Here is a 13,807-nt window from a genome sequence, read left to right as displayed (position 1 = left end):
TAAGCGGGTCTCCAATTTGTGCCATATGAAGGTCGTGGTAGAGGACCTACGCAAAGCGACAGGACCAACGCAGTGTTTCAACTGCCAAGGTTACCACCATGCCCAGAACGCGTGCCACAAGGAACCGAGGTACGTGAAATGCGGCGAAGATCTCCCCACGAAGCTGTGCAAACGAACAAGAAAAATAAATGCAACATGTGCAAACTGCAATGGAAGTCACCCCGCAAACTACAGAGGATGCCCTAGGTGCCCAACCTGGGGAAGACCACCACCACAGAGGTCACAACAACAGACGAACAGACGACAGCAGGCAACCGGGGTATCCTATGCCCAAGCCACGCAAGCCAAACAAACGCAAAACACCACGGCGATCCCCCAAGACGAAGACGACCTAGTCAGAATGGTAACCAACATAGTGACTAAGGTAGTCCAAGAAGTCATCCTAGGCACCAGGCAGACGCGAAACTAATGCAGGTAGACAGGGGATACTTGAGGATAGGCTCCTGGAATCCGGGCGGCGTATCAACAAACCAAAACATCATGGACGAACTCGCCAACAGATACGAGATGGACATCGTAGCAATACAGGAAACTAAGCTTACCAGCAACTTCAACCTAAAGTTTCCTGGGTACGATGTATATAGGAACGACCTCACAAGAAGATCAGGAGGAACGGCCATCCTAGTTAAGAAGGGAATTAAACACATAAGATTCACGACTCCGCCACTGGTAAACATGGAAGCACCTACAATAGAAGTGAAAATGAGGCAAGGCGCAGTCAGAATAACATCAGCCTACGTAAGACCGCAAGACCCATTAATGGACGATGACCTAGATGCGTTCCTAAACATCGCCGAAACATCGATAATAATAGGAGACCTAAATGCGAGATCCCCAAACTGGAACGATAGAGCTACAAACAGAACCGGACGACTACTAAACAACTACTTAGAGAATAACGAAGACACAGTGGCAATGGGCCCAGAAGAACCAACCCATTTTCCAGGAAATGGACTTCCCACCCACATAGACATCGTTGTTGCTAAAAACCTAGGAGTACAAGCAGAACTACTCACCTTAAACGAAGGAACAACAGACCACAACCCCATTCTACTAGAGCTAGGAACATGAGAAGAAACAAACCCTCCGAAAAGAGTAAAAAAGAAAATAAAGTGGACATATTACAAAAGATTAGTGAGTGAAGGAATAAATATAGTGCCAGTTATAAATAACCCACAAAAAATAGAAGAAAAAGTCCTAGAGCTAGAAAACATCATCCAAGAAGCAATTAGAAACAGCACAACAGAAGAAGAAGTCGAGATCCAAACGGGAAGGTTCAAAGACATACCACAAGAAGTACAAGACTTGATAAGGGAAAAACCAGAGCGAAGCAAATAGCCAGAAGATCAAGAAACTGAGTAGACAAAACCTGGGCAAACACATTAAACAGAGAGGTCAAAACGGCTCTTCGACAACACCGCAGCGAAAAATGGGATAACTGCGTACAAGAGATGGAAGAACTAGACTCAAACATGAAAAATGTTTTAAAGCTCCAGAAAATAATAAGAAGCGATAGAATACCCATCCCCCATTACATGGAGAAAACGGCATGGTATATACCATAGTAGAAAAAGCAGAGGTGATGAGGTCCACACTCGAAAGAGAATGCAGGTTAAACTACCACCCAGACGAGGACGTAAACTTCATGGAAGAAGTCGAAGAGCAAGAAGAAAGACCAGAGGATCCAGAAGATATCATCCCCCAAACATCACCGGAAGAAATAAATGAACATATAAAAAACAGTTCACCGAGAAAAGCGCCTGGTCTAGACGAAATAACAAATAGAGCCCTAAAGTACTTGCCTATAAGAGCTATAGTGTATTTAACAAACATAGTGAACGCGATACTGAGATATAAAATATTCCCAAACAGATGGAAAGGGGCACATGGCATTATGATTCCAAAACCTGACAAGAACCACGCATTCCCGCAGAATTACAGGCCAATCAGCTTACTCCCAGCGATCAGCAAGATAGTTGAAAGAATTATTCTAAGCAGACTGCAAGCGGAGACAAACAGATTAGAGATAATCCCAGAAGCTCAATTCGGATTCAGAGCAGAGCACTCCAGCGAGCTACAAGTACTCAGACTAACTAAGTACATAGCAGCTGGATTCAACGACAAGAAGCAGCATTCCTGGACGTAAGCAAAGCTTTCGACAGAGTATGGCATAAGGGGGTCATATATAAAATGCGAGGTTATGGGTACAGCGGGGCGATGACGAGGCTGATCTCTTCGTACTTAGGCGGCCGGAGTTTCAGGGTTCGGTTAGGACAAGTCCTGTCCGAGCTCGGAAGCCCGGAGGCTGGAGTGCCACAGGGAGCAGTCCTGTCACCACTGCTGTACACAATATACACCGCAGACGTACCAAGAACACCAGGTACCCTAATGAGTCTCTACGCCGACGACACAGCGATAGCGGCCAAACACAGAAACGTAGATGTAGCAGTGACCAACCTGCAAACAGCGTTAGAAGACATCGAGGAATGGAGTATAAAGTGGAAGATAGCCATCAACTCCGAAAAGATGCAAGCGGTGCTATATAAGAAAGGAAGACAACAGCCAGAAGAACAACTGACGGTGCAGAACAACCCCATCGAGTGGAAAGACGAAGCCAAATACCTGGGAGTCATCATGGACAAAGGACTAACCTTCCAAAAACATGTAGAAGCCACAGTCCAGAAGGCCAACATGGCAAGAGCAACACTAAGAGGACTCACAGGCAGGAAAAGTAAATTAAGATTAAAAACGAGGTTAAGGTTAATAAACAGCATCATATTACCGGTACTAACATACGCATCTCTCGCATGGGGACAAGTATGCAAGACACACAAAAAGAAGATACAAGCGGTTCACAACAGTAACCTAAGAGATGCAGCCAAAGTCCTGAGGTACGTTGCAGAAAGATTCCTGTTCAGAAAGCTACAACAGGTGAGAGTCACAGAAATGATGACAGACAAGGAAAGGGTCAAATTCGCGGAGCTGAAGCACCATCCAAGCCCCATATTGCGAGAGATGCTAGGGTATAACGCTTTCCACCGGTGGAAGCACAAACATCCAAAACAGCAAATAGTAGAATAAAGTAAAGAAAATAAAGTGGAATAAATAAAGTAAATAAAGAGAGACACAAAGAACAACGTAAAAGAAATAATTAAAAAAAAAATAAAAAAGTAAAAATAAAAATAGTAGATAGTTCGTAGCTCGAAACACCGAATGCCGAAGAAACACGTAACCCAAGCGTAGGTCCAACACCACGATCATAAATAAGTCAGCCCACAAAAAGAATATAAAAAAGGCCCAAGCCACCAAAAAAATATAAAAAACAAAAAAATACTTGAGCATCAAGCCATTGGACCGAGCCTCGTTGGGCTTGGTACAATGACTTGGGGCCCAAGCAAGCAATTTTTAGTTCGCGGATAAGTAATTACAAGATAAAGGCATAGAGCGCTTCACGCTGGCCTAGTTTTGAATTCGATTAGGGCACCACATTGAAATCTTATTACCCAGGATTCCATTGTGAAGAGCATTTGGCTACGACAGTTGTGCCCCTATCGCGCATCAACGTGCTATAGGGGGGAAAGGGATGGCCTGGAGCATTGGAGCGAGGTGGGGTGATCCCTGTTTTTACTCGGGTTAAAACATCTCGCCCCAATGAATTGTTACACTCGAATGTACTTTTTCGATAGGGTGGACATGGACATCTCTCACGGGTCGGGTTAAATCAAACTGCTTGCTTGCTTGCGCTCTAAATTTAGAACGTCTTCGTGTTGAATTGCAAATATTGGAGAAAAAAAATGTTCACACCACAAGTGGTCTGCTTTGAATCACCTGGAGAAGGAAAACATGATCATTTTTAACACTTGGAATAGTATTCTTGGTTTTATGATGAGCTGAAAAAGCTCACGTTTACTGTTCTTTCCCTTTTCGGTTCTACATATCAACATTAAAAAAAATGGATTTTGCGCCAAAAATTTTGTAAAATATACAGTGTTGTAGTAAATAAAACCTTACAAAACGAAAGAAAATAGAAGTTTCTACGATGGTTAGAAACGAAGATATCGCCAAAAAACGAAAAACATGTTTTAATTTTTTGGGGAGTTATGGAGTGGGCTAGGGGTTTAAAAATTTTTTGGTCGAATACTTTTTGACGTAGAACATGTGGTGTTTTTTATTTTTAGAATATCGCTGAGAGCATTTTTCACTATCTTAACCGACTAGACCCTTTAGTTTTATTTGGTGTAATAAAAGTTTGTTGAACAAGCAGATTTGGCTCCAAATTTTTTTTTTAATTGTAGTAATGTTCATAGTTGGCTCTTTAGCTAAAAAGTTTGCCGACCACTGGCCTAGCCAACGTTACTCTTAGCTCTAATTTCAGATCTATTAATTGTACAGAGCATTTTTCGCATTAAAAAGAATAGAAAATGGTTATAATAAATAAAAAACAGAACATTCAACTATCTAACCAGAAATCAAAATAGACTAATGTAGATACCTTAAATAGAAGATAATAGAGATCTATCAACAACTGAACTAGGATAAAATTCAGAGATACAAAATACATGACGTCAAAGACAAGTGCACACAAATTCAGGTAGTCTGGAATTCATTAAGACACAGCAGTATGTATACATATATATCTTCTTCTAAAGGTGCCTATCTTCTAGAGATGTTGCGACCACATTGACCCATCTGATTCTATTCACAGCAGCTCTACTTAGATCAGTTGACGTTAGACTAGTCCACTTCCTAAGATTGACCAGCCAGGATATACGTCTACGTTCAGGGCCTCTCTTGCCCTCAATCTTGCCTTGTAAAATCAATTGTATATTGATTGATATACTCTCTACAAAAAAAAAACAGAAAAAGGGATAGCGAAAATCAGAAAGCAATACTATTCAGCAAATATACGGATCAAATGGCGGTAAAGAGAAGAGATAAGTAGAAAGCGGTGTTCACGTATTTCTTGTCTGTGAATACATTGTACAAAATAAATCGAAAAACTATAACTTTTTACTCACCTCATTATATCCTAAATATCCAGATTGTTGTGTATAAGGGCCAACTCTACCTCCACCTTTAACAGGAGCATAAAGGGTGGTATTATCTCTATCAGCCAAAGTAAAGCTTCTTCCATACAAGATAACACCCAAGTTTATCTTTGCAGGATCTGCACCACTTTCCAACCAATGTTGGATTCCTACATCCTGTTAAAAAATCTTTATTGTACTAACTCAAATACTATGCTCTTCATTATTACGAGGTTGTATAAAATAATAATGTTTAAAAAATACTAAATAAAAATTTAAGATTGGAGATAAACGAGAAAATAATTCAATAAGTACCAGCTGGAAATGAGATCTGCCAGGAAAGCTCATTATGTCCATCCATTAAACATCATCATGATCATATTTGAAATAACAAGAGAGTTACATAAAATGAAAGGGTATAAAAGGAGAGGAAAATAGAAGTCATCGACACGACTCAGATGGATGGGAAATATTGAAAGGAGAAATCTAGGAGCTGTTATAAAGGTAATTACCAAATGCAGACGTGTATCAGGCAGACCACAAGGGATAAAACCAGATGGGAGAACCGGATAGTCGAGGACCTTAATGAGATGGAAGTTAGAGAATGAGTAACCATAAGCAAAAACAGGAACGAATGGAGAAAAATTGTAGAAGATGTCAAGTCACACAATCAGTTGTAAAACCAAAATGTTAATGCGGATTGATTCAGCGCGACAAATGAATCGGAAGAGCCCAAAGAGGGCGGAAATCATTCTGCTAGGGCTAGGAGTGTAGATGCCATTATGATGATTGACTCTAATACCTTAGTATCCAATTGGCTTTTACATTGAATCCTACTACCTTAATCATCTAATTTCCATGGAAAGCTAAGATGGGAGTTAGAGAATGGGTAACCATAAGCAAAAACAGGAACGAATGGAGAAAAATTGTAAAAAATACCAAGTCAGACTCAGAATTATAAAACCAAAATGTTAATGCGGACTGATTCCCCGCGACAATGTGAATGCTCAAAATTTGCGAAACAGGAAAAATGTTCACAAACCAAAAAGTTTATTTTATTTCGTCGTGCCTTTTTACTTTAAATTTTACCATAAAATTTTTATACTTACTACATTGTATGTGCTATTATCATAGTAATCGTAGTCAACTTTAGCGGGATAAAGTGGTGAGACATGTCCTACATAATCGTCAAAAGCACCGTGGAAATCAAAAACCATAACATTGATCATGTCTATTAACCTAAAATTTCATTTAATTAACTGACGATTTAAACTATTGAAATACTAGCTAAGGATGAAAAATACAAAAAAAACACATTTTTGCTTTCTATATAATATGTAAAAATTCACAAATTTTTAGCACCACTTTGTGCTAAAAAATTCTCAAATAGCCGGACAGTGTATTTCCAGGTATTATATTTCCATTACTTGTTCAATACCATTGCCATAAATTTCTACACTTTAAATTAACCGCAAAATTAGCCACCCACCTTAAAACTGAGTCATTATTTATGTCTCGAATTTCCTAAACCTGTTGTGGTCCTAAAAACTTAAGTGATTTTTTTAATATGTTATAGCCTTATTCTTTAAAAAATATCGCTGTAATAATATTATTGCTAAACAGGTAAGTTTTCATTGTATACCGGGTGTACCAATCAAACTGTGTTTTTTTTTTCAAAGTTTGCATCACCCTGTAGAAGATTTTAGCATTTATAATATACTGAAATTAAAATCCAACTATAGCCTCATACTTTCTCTACGTTCTGTTTTTTTATCCATTCGCTTATGTTGGACCATAAAAAAGTTAGGTACTTTAAAAACTAGCCAGGTTTTTCATCAATATAGAGTATTTTTAAATAAGTATGGCCAACTTTAAGGGGCAATTCTGCATGAACAAACAATGATAGTTTACTTTATAAATGTGTATATCCGCCAATGCTTCGTTTCCGAGATAGGTGTTAAAATATTTCTTACAAACTGACGATTTATTTATTACTTTAAAACCGGTTGAAATATGCAAATGAAATTTGGTGGGTTTTAAGACGTAGTTATTGCACATTTTTTGACATACAAGTAATAATTTAATATTGACTATTGGCGAGCATACAGGTAATATGACGAATTTATTACGCATTAGTTATACAGAAATAAAAAGACGTGTATACAGGGTTTGTCATCAGAACGGATAAAAATAAAAATTCTATGATCTACAGGGTAGAACGAAATTCTCTCATTTCCTTGGTATCGTTACAGTGTGTTAAAGTGATATGTATGTATTAGTATAAAAAAAGCATTTTAACTTACTTTGTAATTGCTGGAATATCATATGCTTCATCAATTTTTTCAATTGCTCCTGCTCCCGCTATGGATAATAAATACCCTTTAGGCTTGAGAACATTACTAAGTTCTTTGAGAAGTGCAGTAAAATCGTCCTACAATATAAAGTTAATGTTTAGATTTATATTCAAATAAATATTGGAGAGTAATTCAACAGAAACATTCTATTCTCTACAAAATCGACTTTCAAAAACTGTTTAATTTCTGCGTGAGAATTCTTTAATATAAGTTCTTCCATTATATCTTTGCACGTGCATGAAATTATTCACGAATTACTTTTTATACTAGGTCTCTTTTATAGTCACAGAACCTAGTTTCGCACAATTAAACCGCTTGTTCATAGAAATCACAATAAGTTAAACAAGGATAAACAATACGGCATGTCTTTGATACTTGTTTACTATGAATTTTGACGTATATCATTTTCAGTGACAGTGACATTTGCGCATTTTTTGTGTTTATTGGAATTTATAACTTTTATTATGTTTATTTTATAAAGTTATATTGTGTTAAATATATATTATTATAAATATATATATATATATATATATATATATATACACATTACTCTATTAATACCAAGCCCACTATATTAGTCAGACAACCGGAAGCCCACCCTTAATACGCCCGATAGAGGAGTGTATTTTATGTAGTTATATAGGAAATTCTAAAGTTAGTAAAGGCAACCTTTGAGGGGTAAGTTATTTTAATACACAAATAGTAGATATATGGTTTAGGTCTTTCGAAGCCCATACATTTGAAGGTAATACGAAGCCAATTGTATAAAATGTTTATATTTACCAGACTATATGAAGCCCGACAGGGTTGTCAGATTTCTCAACTTTCACTATTTTATATTGCGTACCTGATCATATTTAAAAATGATCTTTTCGTACAAAAATCGGATTTGTTTAGGTTTAAACATTTTTGAAAATAAAATATATATTATTTAAAAGTAATTTATTGGAACTAAAAATAATCTATTACGAGTATGTGGTTCAGTAAAAATAAAAATAAGCAATCACTTCCTTTCACGGAATGTATTATACACATATGTTTTTATTCGGACCCAGTCCTTATTTTCGAACACGTGTGGATGTAGTTTCAGTAGTTCGTCACATTCACGTTTCCGAGGGGTAATTTTTTTTTCAATATGTTTTTCAAAGTACTGAAGTAAAACTTGTTTTTCAATATCTGACCATTTGGCTCTGAATCTCTGGATGGATTTCGTGGATGATTCTAAAAACGTCAAAACGTTAAAAAAATACAAAAAAAAATCACGTATGAATGTATTTTAACTAAATATTTTAATATCTAATATTATTATTTCATATTTTTTCCAGGGACGGATCCACAGGAATAATCCAAATTTTAAGCGCAGAAAAGTAAAGTGGTCGTTTAAAAAGTTATGACCTATATTCATTTAAAGTTTTATTTTAATATTAAAATTTCTAACCGCCAAAAATATTTTCTATGTTAACCTGGTAATAACGGTGGTAATTTTGAAAAAACAAAAGTAGGGAAAAATCTCAGGTATTCCCGTTTTTTCTTTCTTTTATCTTTTTACTTTTATATTTATTCATTGATAACGTAACTTTAAACAAAATATGGCGGAATATCAAAAAATTTTGTTTTGTGATGATCGTAGACACTTTTACTTTTACTATTCATACCTTTAGTTTTTTTTGTTGGTGGTTCTTCACTATTTTCTTCGTTAAATTCGTGAAACGGACTAGCCGCCTTTTTAAAATAATTTCTTGATAATGTGTTTTCATTATGTTGATCACGTTCCGTTGACTGATGCACATATCTGTCAGAATCTCGAGTATCTAATTCGTCTTCAGGTTTTTTTTCCCTTGTAACCCGCTTTAGCACCTTCTGCATAATCGGTTCTTCATCGCCTTCGTATTCAGAGCCATAGTATTCGTTATCATCTATATTAATTTCACTTAATTTTTTCCTCGGTACCGATTTCCCTTGCCTTTTTCCATAAGTAAAAGAATCTTGGCTACTTTAGCAGTCTGGTAGATATCTTGCGGTAGTCTAAAAGTGTTTTATTAATTTTAACACGATTTAAATGTCTATGTAGATACATGGTTTAGGTATCCATCGAATTTACCTTATCGGAAACAGTGAGAGTCTAATAGAACAATAATTTATTTTAAATACGGATTTATGAAGCATACATTCTAACAACGATTTTCGAATATTAAAGGGGAAATAACGATTTTTCATATATCGCATTCAAATATATCGGAAAGGCTGAAAGAAAATATGCTGGTAAATTTTAAAAAGAAATGTTTATTCATTAAACAAATTTAGACTCAACACGCGTTTTGCTAAGTTCGGACAAGGAACAATTAAAACTCGGTTTTAACTATTTTTCAAAGAAAGCTTTTTGAAATATTTTGTGTACGAGATACCTTTAAAGTAAACTTTTCGAAACTTAACCATTGTTGCTAATTCTATTACATTATGTATGATATATCATATCAAGCATAAAAAGTTTAAAAAAATCCTAACCGAAATTAACAGTGCATGCATACTCTTAAAGTTGACATTACCTGTAAAACTCGGTATGTGTCATCTTTGTATGTCCCATAAAAGTGGCGATTTGTTCCATTTCGTCATCATCGAGGGCTAATAATTGCAGAGTCGTGGCAATTTGTTTCCTAAATCTAGTTGATGTCAATAGTTCTGGATGTTTGGCTCCACAATTAATAGCTATCTTTCTAATTGTGTTTGCGCCAGACATCCAGCGATCTTCGGAATCAGGATTTACAAAAAGATATGGATTGGTTTCTGGTACAACATTGGTTTCTTGTCTGACTTTTAGTAAAAGGCTAATGTATTTTTACGTCTGGATTGAAAATAAAATTGGAACAGGTTTTGAGCCTTTACCTTCAGTTACAAAACGAATATGATTTTTATATATAATCTTTTCAACTTCAGTGAGTGCCTCTGTAAAACTTTCTTGATTAAGTGTATCGTAGTTCCTCCCGTAGGTTTCTACTGTTAAATACTGCACGTCCCCTACTCTTTTACGGTTAAAAATCACCGTCTTAGCCAAAATACATTCTGTCAATTTTTTATAATTACTTCTAATATTGGTATTTTCCAGAAGTATTTTAAACGATTCAGCTGATAGCGCATTTAAGTAGTCATTAAAAAGCTTTATCACTTGCTAGTGGCAATTGCAAAGGCTTTTCCCAGTGTTTCTCTTTAAGGGTTTTCAAAGCTAAACCAGACAGTTCGTTACACCAGTGACCCTCAATTAACTTTCTTAGATCTTTAATTTCGGTTTTTTTAATTTTCTGATCGATCCATTCTATACCAGGAAGACGTTTTTTTTCTAGAACTAGTTTGTATGCTACATCACAAACCGTTTTCAAGTTGGATCCCATATGCAACGCTAGTGATGGTGATTTGAAGCTTTTACTCTCTACACTATAACCACTTATTTCTTTGGTAGCAAGTATTAGGTAATTAAATAGTTCTGGTTTCAACGCATCAAATAAATTTTTAATATCATATGATTTTTTTAATGTAATAAGTAAACGGCCCAACTCTCTCATTTTATTCGAAATAACATTAATTATTTGTTTTCTTTTGTTTTGAGAGAAGAGTTTCGCCGTACATACAGATTAGGGTATCATTCTTTACTGCTTCACTTATGTCATCAGGACTCATGATACTGAATACTTCGTCTTTAATTCGAGCATTTTTTAAAAAAGTTGAGTTTTTCACATTAACCATCGCCATAAAAGTTTGTGAAGCAGATAAACAATTCTTTGGGTTTGACGATGACCTATTTTTACAGCTTTTAACGTGTTTGCTTAAAAACTCTTTAGTGTAATGTCCCAGACAATGACTACAAACAAAGTATTTTGGATCTAGTTTTTTTGAAGATTTAACAAGGCGTGCAATATTTTTTTCTGTTTGTAGAATAAAATATCCTTGTTTTCTTAAAGCAGCTACAAGTTCCATACGTTCCTTACTTTTGGGTTTTAGAGATTTGATTAACTGAACTTCCTTATTATCTGGATGGTGCCTGAAAAGGTGCCTGGAAGGACAGCTTTAGCATTTCAGTTCTTTTAATTATCTTCCTTACTAACACCTTTGAATAATCATATATTTGTTCAAAATCATAATTGTAGTATCCACGAATAAATTTCTTAAAAAAATGAAAATACAAGAATTATTAAATCAAGAATTTGCCCTATTGTTTTTTAGAGTATTATTTAAATTTAACAAAAAAAAAATCAATATCCGTGATAACGTAGTTTTTATAATTAGAAACAACTATGCACATTCAGTAAATTTTTTTTTTCAACCAATCGAAAGAGTAAGATCGTTCTTTTAATAACTCTACCCATACTTTATTCCCGTTCTTAAATACGAAAAAAAAAAACGGAAGAGAAATAACATTAACAGCTTTTAGAGTAATTTGGGTGTGACTAAAGCAAAAATATTTGACAATAATAATTGATAGTAATGCGTTTGAATTGAAATTTGAGTGTAAATTAGTGAAAATGTTTCCTCTACTGGTTACTTAAGTCGTGTATAACTTATTTATGTATAATACAGTATATTATAAATATACCGGGTGCTGCATCTCATTACGCACCATAGGAATTACAATGCAAAAATAAAGAAACACATATTCCTGCTTCCCTAATTGTTTTAGCTAAAAAGTCCATAGGACTTTTTTTTGTAGCAAATTACTTTTTATATCAGATGGCATTCTCAAAAAACGAATTATTTTAGTGGTGGAGTGAAGATCGTCCTAAATATCTTCCCCTTTCCATCACCTATTTGAGTTATTAAGGAACAATCAACACCTTTTTTAAAAACTTCAAAGATCTGTCATATTTGTTGGCACAAGATTATCATCAATTTATCACACTAAAATAACTGCAAAATGATTTATTCCATACAAAAAAGTATAAATTATAAAATTGTATTATTCTGGAACTAGTACACGGGAAATAAGTGCATTATTTAGTGCCAAATATTCAAATAGTCCCATTCCAAATCATACCACGATCGGAAGGATAGTCAAAAAATTTGAAGATTTCGGAACTGTGGTACACTGCAAGTGTACAAGAAGGCAACCCCGACAGAATCAATATCCTGTTAATGCTGAGTATGTTACAACAACGTTCGGAACCGGCATTAAACTGTTGGTCCCGTCTATCCGTGTGATCACTTGAATTATGCACAACATAGTTAGACGCGAGAGGTCGCCAACGCCCGATATCGGGTACGGCATATTAAGAAGAAGAAGATGTTACAACTGCTGTAGTTGAGAACCCTCGAAGTAGTTTGCGTACTATAGCTAATAATTCGACCATCTCGAGAATTTTGCATAAACAAAAGTTTAAATCGTATACGTTCTAATGTCACCAAGAACTATTAGAAGGAGACTTTGAAAAACGTACGGAGTTCTGTTTTGAGATGCAAGAGCGGGCCAATCGTGATAGCGAGTTTTTGAAAAATATCTGTTTTACGGACGAATGTACTTTCACTCTGAACAATGAACCCAATATACAAAATTGTAGGATATGGGCTACTGAAAAACCGCAGCTTTTTCTAGAAATACGCACCCAGTACCCGAAGAAGACAAATGTCTGGTTGGGAATAATAGGTCATCACTTAATTGTGCCCTTTTTCTACGAGGAAAATCTAACTGCAGAACGTTTTATAATGTTATTAGAGGAAGACATTTTGCCTGCTTTGGCAGAGGTTGTCCGAGAAGACCACGAGGTGTGGTTCCAAATGGACGGATGTCCTGCCCATAATAGCCAGACTGTAAAAGAATTTCTCAACAATTGTTTTAATGATTGTATTATTGGACCAAATTGCCAAATTAAGAGGCCCCCTAGGTCTGGAGATCTTGCCCCAAACGATTTTTTTCTTTGGGGGCATTTGAAAACCAGGATTTATTCCGAAAAAAAGATAAATTCACTAGAAGAACTTAAAAATAGTATACGCGAAGAATGTAGAAAAACTTCTCCTCGAATATTGGCTAACGTTCGTAGAGAATTTTACAATTAGTCCAGGAACCGAAGCTTTTCACCTCGCAATTTTTACAGAATGGATCGATTTGCTTGAAAATTTGAGAATAAGTAGTGGATAGTCCAAGGATCAAAATCTATATGATGCCGAAAGGCGCTTTTACCATGGGGGTGGTTTCCACCCCGTCTCGGGACTGGAAATTTTTTATTATATTTTGACTGCAAAAGTTGATAAAAACATTCATACTAAGCAAAAAATGTTCTATACATTTTTTTGATGAAAATAATAGTTTTCGATTTATTCGCTATCGAAAGTGTTAGTTTTATATCGAAAAATCAATGTTTTTCGGTATTATACTCATTTACT

The 13,807-nt window shown here is 35.5% G+C and overlaps 1 protein-coding gene across 1 annotated transcript in view; it reads right to left on the bottom strand.

The window, feature by feature from the left end:
* LOC114334399 (acidic mammalian chitinase) overlaps positions 1–13,807 on the bottom strand; it is a 35,521-nt gene that overhangs the window by 4,442 nt on the left and 17,272 nt on the right. The window contains exons 4-6 of the mRNA XM_028284436.2: positions 7,391–7,518; positions 6,197–6,326; positions 5,079–5,264 (exon numbers count right to left, since the gene is read on the bottom strand). Of these exons, the coding sequence (XP_028140237.2) occupies positions 5,079–5,264; positions 6,197–6,326; positions 7,391–7,518 (444 nt within the window). The remainder of the gene's footprint in view (positions 1–5,078; positions 5,265–6,196; positions 6,327–7,390; positions 7,519–13,807) is intronic.

The sequence above is a fragment of the Diabrotica virgifera genome, chromosome 1 (assembly GCF_917563875.1).
Source record: "Diabrotica virgifera virgifera chromosome 1, PGI_DIABVI_V3a".
NCBI classification, from domain to species: domain Eukaryota; kingdom Metazoa; phylum Arthropoda; class Insecta; order Coleoptera; family Chrysomelidae; genus Diabrotica; species Diabrotica virgifera.
The sequence above is the reverse complement of the archived record's forward strand: the minus strand, read 5'-3'. Positions and strand labels throughout refer to the sequence as shown.